This window comes from Carassius auratus, unplaced genomic scaffold, assembly GCF_003368295.1.
Source record: "Carassius auratus strain Wakin unplaced genomic scaffold, ASM336829v1 scaf_tig00216322, whole genome shotgun sequence".
Lineage (NCBI taxonomy): Eukaryota > Metazoa > Chordata > Actinopteri > Cypriniformes > Cyprinidae > Carassius > Carassius auratus.
Genome location: NW_020528508.1, coordinates 101506 through 122926, shown reverse-complemented (window position 1 = coordinate 122926; position 21421 = coordinate 101506). Strand labels below are relative to the sequence as shown.

Sequence of the window (21421 nt, the reverse complement as noted above, 5' to 3'; positions counted from 1 at the left end):
GAATCTGTCTATGGTGGCTTGAACAATAGTTTGCAGAGCCATATAGTTACTATCAGTGATACACTGTAAAAAATAATTCAGTGGCTTAGTAAATTTCACAAAAATAAAGAGCTATATTTACTTAATAAAATCTTTTGAAATCATTTAAGTGATATTTTAAGTGGGTCAGGTTAAAAATAATAATTAAAAATCCAACAAATAATTTCTCTAAAATTTACATATATTATTTAAGTTTATGTAATGAAAATAAATAAGTATTTAACTAACTAATTATATTTTTAATATACCCTCAATATTTCTGGTGAATTCTAATAGAAATATTTGATAATTATTTACTTGTACTGATCTGTTTTAGAAACTAAAATTATTAAGTATTTCCTACCAATTTTCCTAAATAAAGTTCCAGCTTAATAAATGACGGTTTAAATAAATTGAGTAAATTTCGCGGCTAAAGTGATCACGTGTGCAGCTCCGCAGGAAAAAAAAATCTGCTTTCCTCAGAGACGTCGACTAGCCATACTCCTCACAACTCCTGGTAAGTAACGTTAGTCAGCTAATTCTACTTACGTTTGTAACACTTTATTATAAAGTTAATAATTATTAAGCATTTCCTAACAATTGTCTTTGTATTTTACGTCATCTTCAACAAGTTTCGTAGCTTAATCGAAGTCACCTGAAGGACGGCTTTCCTGAGTTTCCTCAGCAACGGCAAGACCCGCACTCCTCTCATATTGTGGTACGTTATGTAATTTAGCCAGCTAAAACTAAATATGTTTGATGCTTAATTCAGAAGTTAATTATTAAGGATTTCCTAACAATTGTGTTTGTATTTTGCGTCATCTTAAGAAGTTTAACGAGTTTCGCGGCTCAAGCAAGAGGCACCTGTCACTGAACGACTGCTTTTCTCAACAACGACGTGAACAGCATTACTCGAATTTCATGTAAGTAGTCATTTTATAACGATGTATATTTGCAATAATGTATTCAAAAGTTGATTAAACATTGACCGTGTGTACGTGTACATAACAGTGTAGTTTTCTAAGTTAGTTAGTGGGGCAGCGATATGTATGTTAGGGTTTTTTTCTTTTTTTTTTTTTTTTTTTGGAGTGGATTAACTTTCGTACTAACGTTATTTGGATCACCGTTTATTTCAACCGCGTGAGTGTACCGTGGTCCAGCAACTATAACTATACATGCCCAATGGAAAACGATTTTGTACAGGTTCCCCTTTGGGGTCAGTGGCTTGTCAAAAGGGAACACATCATTTATGAACTTTCAAATGACATTCTGTCTGGTAAAAAGCTGTCACGTTGTTGTAAAACATCATAATTACTACATGAACTCAAGTATGAGCTCTTAAATAACCACTACAAATACGCCATGCAAAAGTATTTAAAATGGCGTGGACATAACATAGACTGGTGCGTTTTAATCAGCTCCCACTATAGGGAGTCAGCCAGTTTAAGGCCTGCTCCGTTGTAAAAACATTCTAGTGCACTGAAACCTAGATCACATACAATATCGGTCAAAAGTTTGAAAACCGTTGTAAAATCATTCTAGTGCACTGAAACCTAGATCACATACAATATCGGTCAAAAGTTTGAAAACAGTAAGCTTTTTAATGTTTATAAAATAAGTTTCTTAAGCTCATTAAGCTTGCATTTATTTAAAAAAAAAAAAAAAAATGCAGAAAAAACAACCGTATATCCCCCCCTACCCTCTATCGCTATTTGGCTGGTAATTTTTTTAGGGTTACTCGCCAGACTGATATAACATTTATACACCCCACACACACACATACATACATACATACATACATACATACATACATACATACATATATATATATATATATATATATATATATATATATATATATATATATATATATATATATACACACATACGTACATACATGCATACATACATACATTAAAGCCGAATTTTCATTCCATTACTCCAGTCACCGCAGCTGTTTCAAAACAAATCCAGACCTAGTGGGTATTGAAGGACAGCGGAGGCTGGGGGAGGGGTACATTGTTTTAATTTTAATTAAAGTAATATTTTTGTTCCCTGAAACAGATCAGTTTAATTTTGCATCCTTAAATAGTTTGATAGAAATTTCACAAATATATTATGTGTATTATAAATAAACTATTTGTTAGTCAAATACTAAATTGTTTTAGTGGAAAAAAAAGATAAAATATAACTGTACATTTTAGATAAAATTAACTGTTGTATTTTTAGTCAATTATTATATGTTTACATTTATGCATTTGGCAGACGCTTTTATCCAAAGCAACTACATTGCATTTCAAGGTACACATTTACAATCGTATAATATTCAGAGATTTTATTAAGTTCATAAAGTTAAATATTATTGTAATATTTACTAAGCCACAGAATTATTTAGAGGGTTAAGGGTTGAGTGTGAGGGTTAATGCAATGCATATTTTTTTTTTCAAGTAGTGCAATTAAACAAGCTTTTTTGTTTCAAAACCATTAGTCATTTTACTTAAATATTAAACATGTTTATAAAGAAATTGGTTGAAATAATGCGGACCTCAATAAAAGCCTATAGCATTGATTTAAAGCATAGAAGCTTGCAGTTGGTCTCTTTTCATTTTTCTTTTAGGTTTATTGTTAAAAATAAATGTCCCTATGTAGAAAATTAACCTGTCCTCTTGTTAAGAAGAATGCTGTTAATTTTTGCAACTCCTCCCCCTAGTAAACTTTGTTTGAGATTTTACCTATCATATGGTCCAACAGAATGTTTGCTTCTTCAGGTGCTATTTGTTTTGTGTATTTGTCGCTTTCTTGTAACATTCAGGTTTGAATGTTAGCTCTAACCAGTTATCTTTAAAATTTGCCTGTAGGGTTCAGCTGATCTACCCGTCTTCGTACACGCAGAGTTGGCAGAGGAGGTCATAAAAATCTACATCCTTCGGGACAATGATGGGGCAGTCAGCGATGTAGGAGTTGTGATTGAGGGCATCACTGTCCTCCGCAGTCTTGGGAATCTCAGCAGAGCCTGCTGCTATCTTTTGGGAGTCACGATGCATTGGATTTGAGATATCCCAAGACCCACAAATACAGGTCCTTCTCAAAAAATTAGCTTATTGTGATAAAGTTCATTATTTTCCATAATGTAATGATAAAAATTAAACTTTCATATATTTTAGATTCCTTGCAAACCAACTGAAATATTTCAGGTCTTTTATTGTTTTAATACTGATGATTTTGGCATACAGCTCATGAAAACCCCAAATTCTCAAAACATTAGCATATTTCATCCGACCAATAAAAATAAAAGTGTTTTTAATACAAAAAAAAGTCAACCTTTAAATAATTATGTTCAGTTATGCACTCAATACTTTGGGAATCCGTTTGCAGAAATGACTGCTTCAATGCGGCGTGGCATGGAGGCAATCATCCTGTGGCGCTGCTGAGGTGTTATGGAGGCCCAGGATGCTTCGATAGCGGCCTTAAGCTCATCCAGAGTGTTGGGTCTTGCGTCTCTCAACTTTCTCTTCACAATATCCCACAGATTCTCTATGGGGTTCAGGTCAGGAGAGTTGGCAGGCCAATTGAGCACAGTAATACCATGGTCAGTAAACATTCACCAGTGGTTTTGGCACTGTGAGCAGGTGCCAGGTCGTGCTGAAAAACGAAATCTTCATCTCCATAAAGCTTTTCAGCAGATTGAAGCATGAAGTGCTCCAAAATCTCCTGATAACTAGCTGCATTGACCCTGCCCTTGATAAAACACAGTGGACCAACACCAGCAGCTGACATGGCACCCCAAACCATCACTGACTGTGGGTACTTGACACTGGACTTCAGGCATTTTGGCATTTCCTTCTCCCCAGTCTTTCTCCAGACTCTGGCACCTTGATTTCCGAATGACATCCAAAATTTGCTTTCATCCGAAAAAAGTACTTTGGACCACTGAGCCACAGTCGAGTGCTGCTTCTCTGTAGCCCATTTCCTGCACACGCCTGTGCACGGTGGCTCTGGATGTTTCTACTCCAGACTCAGTCCACTGCTTCTGCAGGTTCCCCAAGGTCTGGAATCGGTCCTTCTCCACAATCTTCCTCAGGGTCCGGTCACCTCTTCTCGTTGTGCAGCGTTTTTTGCCACACTTTTTCCTTCCCACAGACTTCCCACTGAGGTGTCTTGATACAGCACTCTGGGAACAGCCTATTCGTTCAGAAATTTCTTTCTGTGTCTTACCCTCTCGCTTGAGGGTGTCAATGATGGCCTTCTCAGGTTGGCAGCCTTACCCATGATTGCGGTTTTGAGTAATGAACCAGGCTGGGAGTTTTTAAAAGCCTCAGGAATCTTTTGCAGGTGTTTAGAGTTAATTAGTTGATTCAGATGATTAGGTTAATAGCTCGTTTAGAGAACCTTTTCATGATATACTCATTTTTTTAGATAGGAATTTTGGGTTTTAATGAGCTGTATGCCAAAATCAACACTATTAAAACAATAAAAGACCTGAACTATTTCAGTTGTTGTGCAATGAATCAAAAATATCTGAAATTTTAATTTTTATCAATACATTATGGAAAATAATGAACTTTTATCATAATATACAAATTTTTTGAGAAAGACCTGTACTCACTTGAGCTGGATCCTCCAAAACTCTCTGTTAATGTTCAGAGGTTAAAAAATTATCTTCTTGCACAGTAGTGGTTCATGATCATCCCACAGAATGGATATTCCTGATGGAAGTGTTTCTGTTATTGGATTAATTCTGTTGAAGGGATAGTTCACTCAAAAAGATGATGTTGTCATAATTTACTCTCCCTCAATTTGTCCCAAACCTGTACGAGTTTCTTTCTTCTGTTGAACACAAAAGATATTTTAAGTGAAGTGACGTGACATTCAGCCAAGTATTAAAGAGTTTTGTTTAACGCAGTTAAAGGTTGCCATTGACTTTGCATAGTAGCCTTTTTTTTTTTTTTTTTCCTACCATGGAAGTCAATGGCAATGGTCTGTTAACCAACATTCATTAAAACATTCATTAAAATATCTTTTGTGTTCAACAGAAGAAAGAAACTCGTACAGGTTTGGGACAACTTGAGGGCGAGTACATTATGACAACATCATCTTTTTGGGTGAACTGTCCCTTTAATATTGATGTAAGTGTTGTTGTTTTTTTTATGGTTTAATGAGTGGTAATGAGTGTGACTGCAAATGGCTGGTATGCACCAGGAACAAAGTAAGATGTAATTTCTCTTACGGCTATCATATTTTACATGTAATCTACTTGAATACTAAGATGGATGAAATGTTTCATAAGGTTTTATCATTTCCCTTATGGCTGCTTTACAGTTTTTAATTTTTGCAATCTACTGGAATATTAAAATGGATAAAATGTTTCAAAGGTTGATTTTAGACTTTGTCTGATGTTTAATTGATAAATAAATGTTTAATAAAAAATGTGTTTCTTTCTTTATTTGGTTTTATTATATTAATTGTAAAGGGTAAATGGTGTAAAAAACCATGAATGCAACATTTTGATCATTTATAGTCCAATATTAAGTTAAATTCACTTTTACATGTAGTAAACATAGCACATTTGTTTGGTTAAATTTCATACAATATATCAGTTATATCTACTCAATATTTTTTGTTTATTTTACATAGAATTACAGTTGTGGTGTTTTATAATTTTGATTATATCTAATTAATTTTATTTCTCATATAAAGTTATTCAGTTATTCAGATTTACTTAATTTTTTTACTTACAATTACTCAATTTAAACAGTATATTTCATTGATTTCACAGCTTTAAAATTTACTCAATTTTTTTGAGTGTAAAAATGTTTCACCAAAAAAATTGAGTAAATAATAGTTAAACTTTTTACAGTGTACGCTGAATGCTTGATACAAGGAAATGGTCAATAACATCATCACTTTGAGGTATGATATCTATATCAGTAAGACTAATTCTATGTGATATAATTAAATAGCGTATGATTAAATCATTGAGTGGGCCCTGTGACATTTTGTTTGACTGCAAAAGAGTTTATTAGGTCAGTAAACGCAAGTCCTAATGCATCATTTGTTTATCAACGTGAATGTTAAAATCTCAGACAATTAACGCTTTATCAATGGTAACCAATAGGTCTGAGAGGAAATCTGCAAATTCTTGTAGGAATTCTGTATGCGGCCCCGGTGGTCTAAATACAGTAGCCAGAGCAAGAGGTACAATAGAAGTCTCTATTTTGTAAATATGGGCCATGTAAGAGGTTAAATACGTTTATTTTGATTTGGCTACAGTAGGTAGGGGAGACAACAACCATGCATGTCACTTCTGCAGGCTGCGTCATACTCTGTGAGATAAAGTGCCATTCTTTTCATAGGTTTTGCCGGCTCTGAGGCACTTGCTTGTTATTTCTCCTGCTCTTTTTCTAGCAAAATTTCACTCATCACTAAATGAAAACTTAAAGTGAAGACATGAGTATTTTAGGAGCATTATCACAAGTCCATTGTTTTTAAATGCTACTTCTGCTATATTTTCACACTTAAAATAATAATTTGGTATTCCTCTTGTACCATTGTCCTCTTTTTTGCTAAGAATTAAGTCACCTGGCAGTTCTCTCTCAAGTGGTTCCACTGCTGCCAGCAATAATTCTGAGTATGATTCAGTGGGCTATATAACACTTTTAATTGTAAGGAAATTACTTGTCTTTAAGAATTTTGGTTCAATATACTTACCTGTTGATCAAAAATAGCCTTAAACCTTTTTTTTAGTAACTGAGGGTTTTTTTTTTTTTGCAACCCAAAATTATATCACTTTGATAAGAAAATCTTATTTTGCTGAATACTTTTGCCATTATTCTTTGGTAATCGATCAAGCAGGTTTGTTGGAACATTATATCTCCAAAGAACCCTAACATGTCTTCTTAGTAAAGAGTAATTGCTGAATTTATTACATTTTAGAGGGCGTGTACTCATTAATGCTGTGCACTGTACTTACAGTTGGCAATTCACATTATACACAGTATGTACACTTTCTAGATTATGTACACATATATACAGAAAATATGCAAAGGTGCAGCAGATTACACATAAACTGAATACACAGAATGTCATAGGTGTGCAATGGATGGTAAACAGTGTTAGTAGATAGATTATTGTATTAAAGAGAATCTCCACCCCCAAATGAACATTTTGTCATTAATCCCCTTTAAGATATTTTGGAGGAAAACCAGGAGGCTTATGACTGTCCCATAGACAAAGGAATTGTTGAATAAAGTTGTTATTTTTGTTTTCTTCGCTTACAAACAGTATTCTCGTTGCTTCATAATGTTACAGTTGAACCACTGTTGGCAAATGGACTATTCTTACAACGTCTTTCGTACTTTTATGGACTTTGACAGTGTAACTTACTTGGCAGTCTCTGGCACAGTCACAAGTCTCTCGTTTTTCATCCAAAATATCTTAAATTGTTATCTGAAGACGAAATATAGCTTTTTCTGGTTTGGAATGACATGGGGGTAAGTGATTAATGACAAAATTTTCATTTTGGGGTGGAGTATAAGTGCAGTGTGTATGTATATTCCAGTATTGAACTATGAAGTGTGTGGCATACCGTATAGTGGGAGTAAGCTTTAGGGTGTGTTATTCCTGACCGTTCTTCAGTCTGAAAAGCTGTCCCTCAGTCAGCCAGTGTGGGATCAGATGCTGAGGAGATGTATTCCCGAGGGCAGCAGGGAGAGCAGTTTATGGGACGGGTGGCTGGAGTCACTGATGATCCTCTGGGCTTTCCCTATGCACTGCCTGGTGTAGATGTCCTGGAGGAAGGGAAGCTTGCCTTCAACAATGGCGCGAAGTTCGCACAACACTTTGTAGAGCTTTGCGGTTGCCAGCTGTGCTGTTTCCAAGCCAGGCATTGATGCATCCAGTCAGGATGCTCTCCACAGTGCAGAAAGAGAATGTTCTGAGGATGCTGGGGCTAATTCCTAACTTCCTCAGCCATCTCAGGAGAAAGAGGCATTGATGTGCCTTCTTCAACACTGCATCAGTGTGTGTAGACCATGTGAAACACCATGTCATTGATGTGAACACAGAGGAACTTAAAACTGTTTACCCGCTCCACAGGTGTCCTGTCGATGGTGATGGGTTATGTGTTCTCTGCTCTGTCTCCTGAAATCCACCACCAGATCCTTTGTCAGTGAGATTCTCCTGATACCATTTAGTCAGGGTGCTCACATCCTCTCTGCAGGCCGTCTCATCATTGTCAGTGATCAGGCTTATTATTGTTGTGTCGTCAGCAAATTTGACGATGACTTTGGATTAGTGTTGCTTTTGTCAAAATTATGACTAAATATCATTGTCAACAAATCTTTATCATGTAACGAAAACAAGTTGAGTAATGCAAATGCTTGTCATGTGATGATGACTATAATTAAATGTATAATGCAATATTGTTGACAAATAAAAATGAGACTAAATGTGGTTTATAAAATAAAAACTATGCTAAAATTTCTCTTCATTTTCATTGACCAAAACAAGATGAAATGTTATAATGTTATTTCGTTTTGTTTAGTCGCGTTATTATTATTATTTTGCAATATTTCTGTTTCCTGTGTATCACTTCAGGGGCTGCATCAGGTCAGAATGAGCAGACGAAACCAACTTTACTTCCTCAAGCCCCACTCGCGGCATTATTTAGAAGACAGCAACAAACAAAGTTGAGCTGGATTTATATTTTCGCCTGGCTCTAATTCGCGAGCCTCTGCTGACTGCGAGCGCACCTTCCCAAATGGACATGGTTTTTATATTTGTCGTATTCGAAATTGTACTATTCTTTGAAACAACATGGAAGCGACAAGGAGTACTGTAATTGTCCTCTAAAACCATCGGGAATCACCAGTGAAAATTTTGTCAGTATATGCCAGTATGGCCAGTATACGTGTTGGGATGAATTGATGAATTAATCATTTCTTTATGTACAAACTTTAAACAATCTTAAACTATTGGCTGTTTTTTTTACTTGAAGCAAATAGTGTATAATTAATATTTAAATTAATTATAATTCTATTTTATACAATAAATATAAAACGTACTTTAAATAAGAAGCCTTGGACAAACTATGCAAACAATTTTTTTTTCTCAAAAAAAAAAAAAAACAATTATTCTGAAAACCTGATGGAGTTTTAACTTCACATAAACTGCTTCTGTTTCACACAAACGCCGGCACAGACGAGAACGCACTCAAATCGAATTTCTGGCAACACCCCAGTGGCATAATTTTCCGTGCTCACCCTGTGACGATCGTGTACCCAGAGAGACACAGGGAGAGCGAGAGATCCAACTGTAGATGTCTTTATTATAGGGTAATCCAAATCGTAGTCAGAAACAAGCAAAGGTCAACACCAAAAAGACTGTCCAAAATAAACAAACAAAAGGAAAGGGACAGGAAAGGGAACTCGGGAAACGAGAGCACTCGGAGGACGAGCAGACTGGGAAGAATCTCGGGGAACGAGAATGCTGGATACATGAAGGGTAAGGACTCCATACAAACAACAGGAAAAGACTGGTATTTATAGGGAGGCTAATGACAATAAAGTGACTGCACCTGGTGCAATTAACAGGAGTGCAACTACTGTGATGACAGGACAAGACTAGAGGAATACTAGTGCCTACGGTGAAGTGCCTAAGGGGAAGTGAGCCCACTAGTGGACACCCAGGGAAACAGAGACTAGACAGCGTGACATTACCCCCTCCTCCACGGAGCAGCTGCCAGATGCTCCACCTGAACCCAAGGGAAAACCAAAAACACAAAGAGACCAGGAGGGAGGTGGAGCGGTGGAGGACCAGGGGGAGGGACAGAGGGATGGAGGGCCAGGCAAAATGGGGAAAACAGAGACAAGAGGACCAGGTAGAATGGGGAAACAGAGACAAGACGACCAGGTAAAATGGGGAAACAGAGACAAGAGAAGTGCAACACAAAACAAGGAGTCCAGGAGGGTGGTGGACCAGCGGAGGATCAGGGGGAGGGATGGAGGGCCAGGTCCTTAGAGGGAAACAGAACGAAAGACACAGACAAGAAAGAAAGGGTTTCTTGATTTGGCAAGTTTGAAACAAAAAACATGAACAAGTTAAGGGTAGCCTCCATGGCCACAGCAGGATTAGTCGGGTGCTCAGAGAGTTCAACTGAGACGTGACGAGGCTCTGGAAGTTCCGCAGAAGCGAGGAGAGACTCTGGTAGATCATCAGATACGTGGAGAGGCTCTGATAGTTCAGCAGAAACGTGGGGAGGCTCTGGTAGTTCATCAGAGACGTGGAGAGGCTCTGGTAATTCCACAGAGAAATGACGAGACTCTGGTACTCCCATGGTGTTTCCTTGTTCATGAAGATTACTGGTGATTTGAATTTTCCCATGAAGAACCCCGGTGACTTGACTCGGTCCTTGAAGATCACTGGTGACTGGACTCTGTCCCTGAAGATCACTGGTGACTGGACTCTGTCCCTGAAGATCAATGGTGACTTGACTCTGTCCTTGAAGATCACCAGTGACTTGACTTAACTCTGGAAGGTCAACGGTGACTAGCCTTGACTCTGGAAAATCCACGGTAACTAGCCCTGACTCTGGAAGGTCAATGGTGACTAGTCCTGACTCTGAAAGGTCAACAGTGACTAGCTCTGATTCTGGAAGGTCAAAGGTGACTAACCCTGACTCTGGAAGGTCAACGGTGACTAACCCTGACTCTGGAGGGTCCACGAGCACCTGACTCGACTCTGGGAGGTCCACAAGCACCTGACTCGACTCTGGAAGGTCAACAGGAACTAGCCCTGACTCTGGAAGGTCAACAGTGACTAGCCCTGACTCTGGAAGGTCGATGGTGACTAACCTTGACTCTGGAGGGTCCATGAGCACCTGACTCAACTCTGGAGGGTCCACAAGCATCTGACTCAACTTTGGAGGGTCAACCGGAACCTGACTCAACTCTGGAAATTCAACGGGCACCTGACTCGACTCTGGAAGGTCAACAGGAACTAGCCCTGACTCTGGAAGGTCAACGGTGACTAACCCTGACTCTGGAAGGTCAACGGTGACTAACCCTGACTCTGGAGGGTCAATGGTGACCAACCCTGACTCTGGAGGGTCCATGAGCACCTGACTCGACTCTGGAGGGTCCACAAACACCTGACTCGATTTGCCATCCTGTGCAATGGCGCTGGGTTGGCGGCCATTCTTCGCAGTGGCGCTGGGTTGGGGGCCATCTTGTGCAGCGGCGCTGGCTCGGCAGACTTGCGCCTCCTTTCCCCTCTCAGTCCACAATTGTGAGATGCCGGCTCCAATCCATTCCTCCCGAACCCAGGGTCGACGGGGGGCCATAGTGGAGAGTGATGCCGGACCTCCTCTCGACCACTCATTCCTGAGCGACCCCCCTTGGTCCCATGAAACATGACCAGGACTCCATACAAACAACAGGAAAATACTGCACTTAACAGGAGTGCAATTACAGAGATGACAGGACAAGACTAGAGGAATACTAGTGCCTACGATGAAGTGCCTAAGGGGAAGTGAGCCCACTAGTGGACACCCAGGGAAACAGAGACTAGACAGCATGACACACCCAAGAGAACTTGCGGACTAGTATAAATCAGCCTTGACTTATTTTATTTATTGTTTTTATTTATTTTATTTAAAGGTATGTGTGTGTTCTTCTAACATGTTTGGTTGGTCAAATAAATGTTGTAAATTCAAATGTTGTAGAATTCTCACATAATAAGTGTTCTTATTTTCCAGGTGGGAGAGAGCAGTGTGTAGTGTGAAAGCAATAGCATTGTCTGTGGAACGGTTGCTACAGTTTGCACACGGCCTGGGATGCCATCAGGACCCACAGCCTTGTGGATATTCAAGACAAGCCATGATCAAAATTAAGAATTTTTGTTTGCTATAGTCACCATTTTTATCCTTCTTGTATATGACTGAAACAGTGACGAAGCTATGGGCGGGCAATGGCCCATTTTCAGCCCAGGTACGGTTAACAGATAAAACATTTTAATTTTAATAATGTATTAGTAAATGTTGAAATTAAAATTTATTTATTCAATGGTTTAGTAGTATTATTGTGTATTGAATCTTTGTGCTGTATTTTCTGTTGGCAATCTGATATGCAGTTTTCAAATGCTTCACTTTGCCCACCCAGTTTTATGTAGGTCCACCCACTTAAACATTTCTTGCCTTGTCCATGGACTGAAAGTGTCACAAAATTATGACGTAAAACTTGAGTCTTCTTGTGTATGTCTGTTTTTAATGAGTCTTGACTGTCACACAGTCTGACATGAATGACAGCTGAGATCTGATATGACTTGGGATGCTGTTTGTACAGTCTGATAATTATAAAGGACTATTATAAAGTGTGCACCTGGCTTAAGAAAACAGCAAAATGATCCTAACAATTGAACAAATTAAATTTAGAAGCAAAAAAATAATAATAGGCAGCTTAATATGCAATTAAATTAAGCACAAAAGAAAAAGATTTGTTTACTAGAATGGAAAAAAGAAAGTGCTTTTCATTCTTTATTAAATGGTCTAATTATAGCAACATTTATTTAGAAAAAAGGGCGAGACACATGCGGCAGGCATCAACTAGCTCACAGCTGAGTAAAATGAGTCATAAATTCAGTAATAAATGTTGAAGATGTGGCTTTTAAAAAATTGCTTCTCGCTCATAGTAGTATTCTGTTATTAAGCAAACAACCTAAAATACCACCAAGCACCGTTTTCAGGTTCATCAGATACAGTATCTGCTAGGTTAGTCATGCACACAACACAGGAAGCGCTCTTTACCAAACTGTTTGATATGAACGAGAGAGATCATCTGTCGAAATCCAATGCAAAGAAACAATGAAAAAGAGAAAGAAGATGAAGTACAGAGGGATTTGAAGATAGAGATATGGTGTACGAAGAGAGGACAGTAAAGTGGAGGACGACAGATGGAGTCATTCAGTTCATTCAAATCAGCCGTGTTATGAATCATGATGGATCTATTACTGATAAAATGACACGTATGAATCAGGGCAAGTGTTTGAGCAATGTTGTCGTCAAAGGGCAACCAGGTGAGACACAAGGCCCAATCTAAAGTATCCAGCTAGAAATTCGTTGCCCATTCTCAATAGGAAAGTACCCAAGCAGCACAACAACATCTTTTGTCTTAAAAATCACAATGTTCAAATGTCAAACCATAGTAAAAACCTGCTGCTAATTTTAGTTGAAAATAATCAGGTGACAGGTTTCAAGTTTGACGTCTTCGAAGGATGGCTTTACAAAGTTTTTACATCCAAAATGCTAAAATCTCTATTGTCTCTTGTATTTTAAAAGTCTATCTTTAAAGTTAAAAATGTGTATACTGGCATAAATACTTTTTTATATGGCTAGGTACATAATTTTAAGTTGAATAAACCTTTAGACATAGCACATCTATAGTAACTTAAGGCAGAATTTCTCAGCACTTTTTACACCTGTGGTGGTTTAGAGTGACATGGGGGTAAATAAATGATGACGGATTTTATGCCATGGTAAAGACCATTGCTGAATTTGATGAAGAAATTATAAATTTCTGAAGAAAAATTATTGACCTGAGGTTTCAGAAAACTAGAGCTGAGTTGTTCAACATTAGATCAGGAAGCACAGCAAGCTGTCTGTCTCTCTCTTGAACAATTCTGGGAATCCACAGCTTGATTGCATACATTAGTGGGTCAAAGTAGGTTTATTTCATCAGACTGTAGATCTTTTTAAATCCTAGAACACTGCCATTTGTTACAATGGAATGTGCACGTACTCGCAGGTACACAAAACCTGTTAGCCCTGTCAAACACGTGTCCTCAAAGTACTATATACAAAACAAACAAAACTTTTGGTGCTCAAGGAAAATGTCATGCCATGCATTGTTTCCAAGAAAATACGTCATTCTAATTTCCTTGACAATTACCGCTTTAAAAAAAAAAGAAAAAAGAAAAGAAAGAAACCTCAACAAATAAGAGTTAAAATTACAACATAAATGAAATAAATCAATGAAACCAAAATATTTTATAATAATAAAAAAAAGATATCCTACTGTATATGCAACATTTTCATTACATTTCTTTAATTTCTTTGGTGTTTTAAGTATGTCTGGAAACAAGATTCTTTTGCTTGGCATATTGATTGGTAAGTTGGTCCACTTTTTTATTTTATTTTTTATTTTTATTAACTCATATCAAGTATGGCAATATATATATATATATATATATATATATATATATATAGTTCTGTCCTGAGAACAGAAAAGGCTTCAAAAGTGCATTGGTTTTAATAATGTATAATAGGTTTGTTTACAGATTTTTAACCATTATTGTATTTTATCAATTTTGTCACATCCCCAACTGATTGCATGTGAATGTCACTTTTTATTAGAAAGACAATGACGTACAACCTACACTTACAATCCATAAAAGTATTTGGATTTTCTTTTTTTTTTTTATCATATGTACAGTATTTTTCACATATCTTGAGAATGGTGAAACAACTCATTGAAAAAATCCCCAAGTTAGGTAGAATGAGGAAGAAGTCTTGTATTTCAACAGCAATAGACACAAGGAAGTAATGTGGAGCAGCAGTAAGTCTGAGTATGCAATAATTAAACTGGACGATAGTTTGCCAGTTTGTTCAGGGTGTGTGAGCCACTCTTTAAAGAAAAAGATGTCAGATCCACCTTTAATTCCCTCTACTTCCATCTAGAGGACAAACATTTCAACTGCATCTAGATTTGTAGGAGGCATGAACTAAAGAGAACATTATTGATCTCAACAATGGACCGAATTTATGATAGCAACCACATTCAGATTGTACAGCCTTCTCACAGAAAAGAGGATTTATTTCATTCCAGTTTGTAGATATTTGCATCATAATGTGTTTGAGGTTTTCAAAGTCTGAAGAATCCCTCCTATAATAGAGAAAGACAGATAAAAAAGGTGCGAAATGAATGAAGGGGTGACAATAGACCAGGGGAAGTGTGATAGATAAAGTTTCCCAGACTTGGCTCTGCTCCTGTTGTGATTGGGTGAATCATGGATTTTCTCCATGTAGGTTGAGGGAAATGACCAAGGATGTCTTTTTCCTGATTAACCAAGCATGCCTGTTCCTTCCAAGCCTTTCCTGTCTGTACATGGGACTTTGTGTGTGAGGGTGTATTTCTGTGTATGCATGTGTGTACTAGTTTGGGGAAAATACGTCCCCAAATGAGAGCTGAAACTGACAAAACCTTCCTTTGGGGGCAACCAAGTGTGTCATCAGTTGAAAGACTCTGAGAAAAGTAAATATGCCTACTGTTTTGTATCTGATAATGCAAAAGGTTGTATCTGTTATACTGATTATACTTGGCTTTATATACAAATATAAGGTGTAGGGTAGAACAAATAACATTTTGATGTACTAAACAAATACAAACCAGTACAGACATGGATTTTTTTCTTTGCTTTTTTGCTCCCGGGACGCCTTTACCTGTCTACCAACAAAGTAAATGTCAAACACAATAAATGTTTAAAAAAATGGGGTTGGTAAGGCTTTTAATGCTTTAAGATCATTAAGAAGAGACATAAAAAATAAACCCAGCAATATTACTGTATATATTATTATTACAATTTCAAAGAGTTTATATATATAAATAGAGATAGAAATGAAATACCTTAACAGTCACAAAATATAATTGTTTATTGATGAAATACATTAAAACCAGAGAACAAAATGTTTTAGATGTCCTTTTATTAATTCCCCCAGACCTATAAATAACATTTATTTTACATTTTATCAAGACAGATATATATACTCTTAAAAATAAAGGCTCCAAAGGGGGTTTGCATAATAATGTCAATGTTCATTCTAGTTTCCCATAGATTAAAGAAACAAGGTTCTTAGAACCATTTTTTTTTCTTTGTGCAAAGGACAATTTAATAATCTTAAGAACCTTTTTCTAATACACTCTTAGAAAAAAAAGTACAAAAGCTGTCACTGGGGCAGTACCTATTCAAAAGGCACACATCTGTACACATTGGTACCTTAACTCACTCACTCACTCACTCACTCACTCACTCACTTTTGTACCTTTTTTTCTGAGAGTGTATAAAGAATATTTTGCTCAGTGGAAAAAAAGTTCCATTGATGTTAGTGGAACCATCAATGCTAGTAAAGAATCTTCATTGTTAAGAGTGCACAGGTTTTCCAGGACTGTGGGAACATGACATTTATATTTAATCTCTAAGAGTATGAAAAACATGCATGCCTTACAGAGGTCAGTAAAACTCTAAATCAAACACATTTGACTCTCTCTCTCTCTCGCTCTCTCTCTCACACACACAGCGAAAGCAGCCTTATTTAATTTATACGCAAACTGCATGTAGCTGCATGTTCTCAGCACAGCATGTTGCTGCAGAGTCTCACATGAGCATGTCACACTCACATTATGGCTGCTGTGCTCTATGGTTGCCAATGGTGACAGAAGCTTCCTCTCAGGCATGAGCTGGGCTGGGCATCAGGGGGTCCCCACCATAGATACAGAAAAGGCTTCAGTTCATTGGGTCCCACGGCCCAGCACTGGGAGTCACATGGTACCACTATGACCAACCCCCCCCTTCCTCTCCCTCAGAATCCATACGAGTGGGGGAAGGGAAGGAGAGGAGGGAAGTGGGAAGAGAAAGAGGGAGGGTTGAGTTGGAAGCATGAAGGCAAGGTGAAGAGTGTGAAGCAAACAAACCAGTGAGAGGGAGTCTCGTATCCTCCACCGTTACGGAGAAGAGGAAATCATAGCCACAGCCCTGACCCTGTGCCTTTGCTTTAGCACATAGCCTGGAGCAAAGGATTACAACAAAACCAGACAGACAGAGAGAGAAAGAGAGAAAGAGAGAAAGAGAGAGAGAGAGTGTCACAGATAATAGGAACACTCCAGAGCATTTGACTGGATAACAGGCTGTCGGAGAGGGAATGAATCTCAGTGGCTCATCTTCAGGGAGCCTCCCGGCTATGTAAGGACTTCTGTGGATTTTTGTAAGGATTGCTTAATTAGGGAGGATACTGAGGGAATATTGCACTAAGAAGCCGGAATAGTGTGCCATGTGTGGGAACAGGAGGCGGAAGAGGGATTGCTGAAGCATGGAGCAGGTGAGCCACATACAGCCTGTGTACTATTACACAGAACAAACATGTTTCCCATTTCATGCCAGTGATGCTTCGGGCTAAAGCAAACAGCACAGCAGGATGCACAGCAGCATCAATCTCTAACAGCAAGACAACCCTTCATTCTACCGCCTGCTTTTAATGTTTTTATCTTATTCTGCTCATGAATGTCTCTTTGTGATGCTGATTTCATTCAAAGAATTTCATACAGCATTTAACTGAGAAAGGGTGTTGGTATCAGTGTCACCATTTGATTTGAACACAGTCTTTGCTGTATCACTGCTTAAAATCAGATAAGAGTAACCTTAAACTCTGCTTTGCATGACAGCGATGCACCTAAAACATGAGCGTGCAGATACTAGTCCAGACAAGTATATCATATTTGATAACTGCAGATTTAGGTTAGCATTGTAATGAAGTTTAGGTAATATTGCACTTAAATAAACATGACAGATTGTTTCAGTTTAGTCAAACTTGATTAACCCCAGTGGGGAAATTACTACAGTAGGGTTACAGAGGTGCTTCTGTAATCACACACACAAAAAAATTGCAAGCTAAAATTATTTGGTAACACTTTATTTTAAGGTCTCCTTGTTACAGGTTACATTTAGTTACTATTATAATAACAATAAATGATGCATAATTACATGCAAGCAAGCCATAAAACAAACCCTAATCCTAACCCTAACCATAGAATAAGTACATGTAGTTAATTAATATTACTCAGTAATAAATGTATCATTACAATGTAACAAGGACACCTTAAAATAAAGTGCAATCATGTATTGGAAAAGAAAGGAGACAATAAATAAATGTATTAAATATATTAAATTAAGATTTCTCAAAAGCTGATGATGGATTCACAAATACAGATTTTACATTGAACATTCCACTAATATGGAGCTAATACTAAATGTTGCTTTTGAATAGTCTTAAAGCATATATAATTATTAATTTCTATATAAGAATTAATAGCAATATTGATATTCATATATTATTTATTAAATATTGCTACTATTGTATATATATATATATATATATATATATATATATATATATATATATATATATATATATATATATATATAAGTCAAATGTATGACAAGCAGCTGCATTTCTTTCCTGCAGTGACACTAAAGAGAAACAAGGATGCTGATTCCCTGGGCTGAATTTTCTGTCTGAGCATTATGTCACAGTCTCAATTGTTCCTTTGGGACAGCCACGAGTTTGAGAGAAAGACCATGACACTGCATTCTGAATGCATTTTAGCCACGTTTGAAAAGCATTTAGCAAAACATTTATTTGCTAAAACATATTTCCCTCTTTAAGTGTTTTTTTTTTTTCTTCGCTGTTTTTCCCACTCTCCAGTGATGAATTATTCATGCACTCATTCAGCCGGGGACATGGCACGTTTTCAGCCACGTCTCGCTCAAGGCTAACGCCAACCAGGTGATGTCATCCCCATGCAATAGAAGGGGTGTCATTGAATAGGACAGTTGTATTATTAGAAACATTACATTGTGTGAATGTGTGTGAGAATATGAGGACCTGTGAATACAAAATACTGCAAAAATAGCGGCACCACTGGAATATAACATGTCTCTCATTATATTCCTTTACCTTTGTGTGTGAATCAATCAACAGCATTTTTGAAGCAATTTATGTCTGTTTAATGACATATTAGTTTGTGACATGATCCTTAGCTTGATTAATGCTAATATTGTGGTGCGGATGTTTCATATAATATCTCAGATTCCCATTTCCCCTGTAGATTTATAGTGTTTGACATTCAGAAGTATCACTCATGTGTAATTGAGTGTTACGAGAGGAATAGGAAGAGGCTGTTATGGGCAGAGCGGGGCAGAGCTGAACAGAGACCTGATCCAACCTCCAAATGTGTGTTTATTTGTGTAAATGCATTGTCATGGAAAAATGCCAACAGGGTTAGACTGAGAATAGCAGTAGATCGATATAACGAAAAAAAAAAAGTAACACACTTCTCTGCTCTAATTGGTGCAGGGGAGTATAAGGTAAAAGGAAAAAAGCTTCGCATACTTGACATTTTTCCTGGACTATGATACAGTCCAGAAAATATATATGTGTGTGTGTGTGTGTGTGTGTGTGAAGGTTGTCTCATTGATCAGGTGTATGGAATGACTGGAGGACAGTAACAGTAGCTGGCTCTGTAAGCACAAGTGCAAACCTACTAAAAATAACAGCTGAGTTCGTCCTGCTAGATTCTTCTGATCTGTCTGTAGCTTCTTTTTGTCTTAACATCATCAAAAGCTGTACATTAATCTATGATATGTATAAAAAAGACTTTCACAAAATGAAAGTAGTGGCTGTGGATGAATTAGACCTAATGAGGAAGGGGACCCGGTCCATTTGATTGGTCCGTATTTATTGGTATCTAATATGCAGCAATTATTTGTAATCCTTAAATTAATCCTTAAATCCGTAAATATATATATGAAATTTCGCTCCAGATTTGACATTTTGCAGTCAGCTTCATTTCTGAGTGAAACTTGCACATTGTTTCATTTCTTTATCTCAGATGATGTGGATTAGATGCAAGATCTGCCAAATAAACAGACATTTCAGATGTCTGAATACATCAGCAAAAAAAAAAAAAAAAAAAAATATTATTCAGCACTTTTTGTACTGCCTCTACAGCTTCTGTATGTACAAGAATATTGGTCAACATATTATTTAAATACCATAAAGTGGAGTCTGTATATTCTTATCAGTTTCACTGGTGGTCTTGGAAAAAGTCAGATAACATTTCTAACCAATCCATATTTTCTTATTTTAGATTCTCCCCACCAGCGTGTCTTAAAGAAATAGTGTATCCAAAAATTTTAATTTGCTAAAAACATTTAGTCACCCTCAGGTCATCCAAGATGTAGATTAGTTGGCCTCTCCATCTGAACAGATTTAGAAAGATTTAGCATTAAATAACCTGCTGATAAATTGATTCACAGCAGATTTATAGTTAGAACAGCTGATAATAAAATCATCATAATCCACAAGTAATCCAAACAATTTCAGTCCATCTATTATCATCTAGGAACCAAACGCTGTTTGTTTGTAAGAAACAAATATACCATTAAGGTGGTATAACTTTAAACTGCTACTTCTAGCCAAATCCGAGTCCATAATCCATATAAATGCTTCATTAATGCTGATTGTTTAGAACTGTATTGGACTGTTTTCGCTTGTGAATGTTCGCTTGTATCTGTGCATATTTCTCTCCTTATTTAGACAAGGTTACTTTTTTAAGCAACACTATGGATTTGGGGAAGTCGTGGCCTAGTGGTTAGAGAGTTTGACTCTTAAACCTAGGGTTGTGGGTTCAAATCTTGGTCTGGCAATACCACGACTGCAAACATAAGCTTTTTGTACTCTTATTCTATAAGCACCCATTCACTGCAGAGGATCCAATGGTGAGCAAGTGATACAAAAAGTGCTATTGGACATTATATTAATACACTTGGAGTGGCGCATGACTTGTCACATTACAAAAGTAAAACAGCTTTCAAATGGATTCTCCAACAATATCAGCATTAAATCATTCAAGATCAGCACTCAGACAGCAACTGTCCATTTTCTACTCTGTATCCAGAAGACACTTAATAAAACAAGTTTCCATTTGAAGTAGATTTGAAATAAATTTACTGCAAGGGACAACCTTTAGGCCATTTTTCTTCTGCAGGCTCACCACAAGACAAAACAGCTCTCGTGTTGTCTGAATGAGCCTTTTTTCTCTGCTGCTGTTTGAGTAGTTATTGATATTACAGCTGGAGCTTATGACCTGTTTCTTCATCACTGTCCACCAGCATTGAACTGCATAAATGAGTGTGTGTGTGTGTTGGAGAGTGAGAGATTGAGAGGTTGTCTTGCACTCGTTCATCTCGGTCCCATTCATATTTTCTTCATCTTGTGCCCTCTTATCCACCCTTTTACCTCCATTAGCTCTTCAATTTTGCCTCTATCATTTATTTCATCCCTCTCGTGGCCCTATTGCGATATTTTCGGTCTTGGTATCATGCTGGCTAGATTACACAGATTATGGATTATATTTGGAGGGAAATTCATCCCACTCTGCAGTTAGTGGGCAGATGGCTGAGGGTTTGTGCTCACCGAAGCAGATGTTTCCATGTTTAATCTGCACGTGTTTCCACATGGCAGCAGAAAACGGCCTCATATTAGCAAACTAACTAACATCATTGATAGATTTAGAATGCA

General features: G+C 37.3%; 1 protein-coding gene and 1 long non-coding RNA gene across 2 annotated transcripts in view; both read left to right on the top strand.

Moving 5' to 3' along the window:
- The first annotated feature begins 700 nt into the window (after window positions 1-700).
- LOC113097508 (uncharacterized) lies at window positions 701-2917 on the top strand. Its single transcript, XR_003288888.1, has 3 exons — window positions 701-736; window positions 847-941; window positions 2877-2917. It is a non-coding gene; the product is annotated as an uncharacterized LOC113097508 (long non-coding RNA).
- A 13764-nt stretch (window positions 2918-16681) lies between these two features.
- Window positions 16682-21421, top strand: part of LOC113097506 (rho GTPase-activating protein 23-like) — a 63742-nt gene continuing 59002 nt past the window's right edge. Inside the window, exon 1 of the mRNA XM_026262727.1 lies at window positions 16682-17161. Within this exon, the coding sequence (XP_026118512.1) occupies window positions 17153-17161 (9 nt within the window). The 5' untranslated portion in view covers window positions 16682-17152. The remainder of the gene's footprint in view (window positions 17162-21421) is intronic.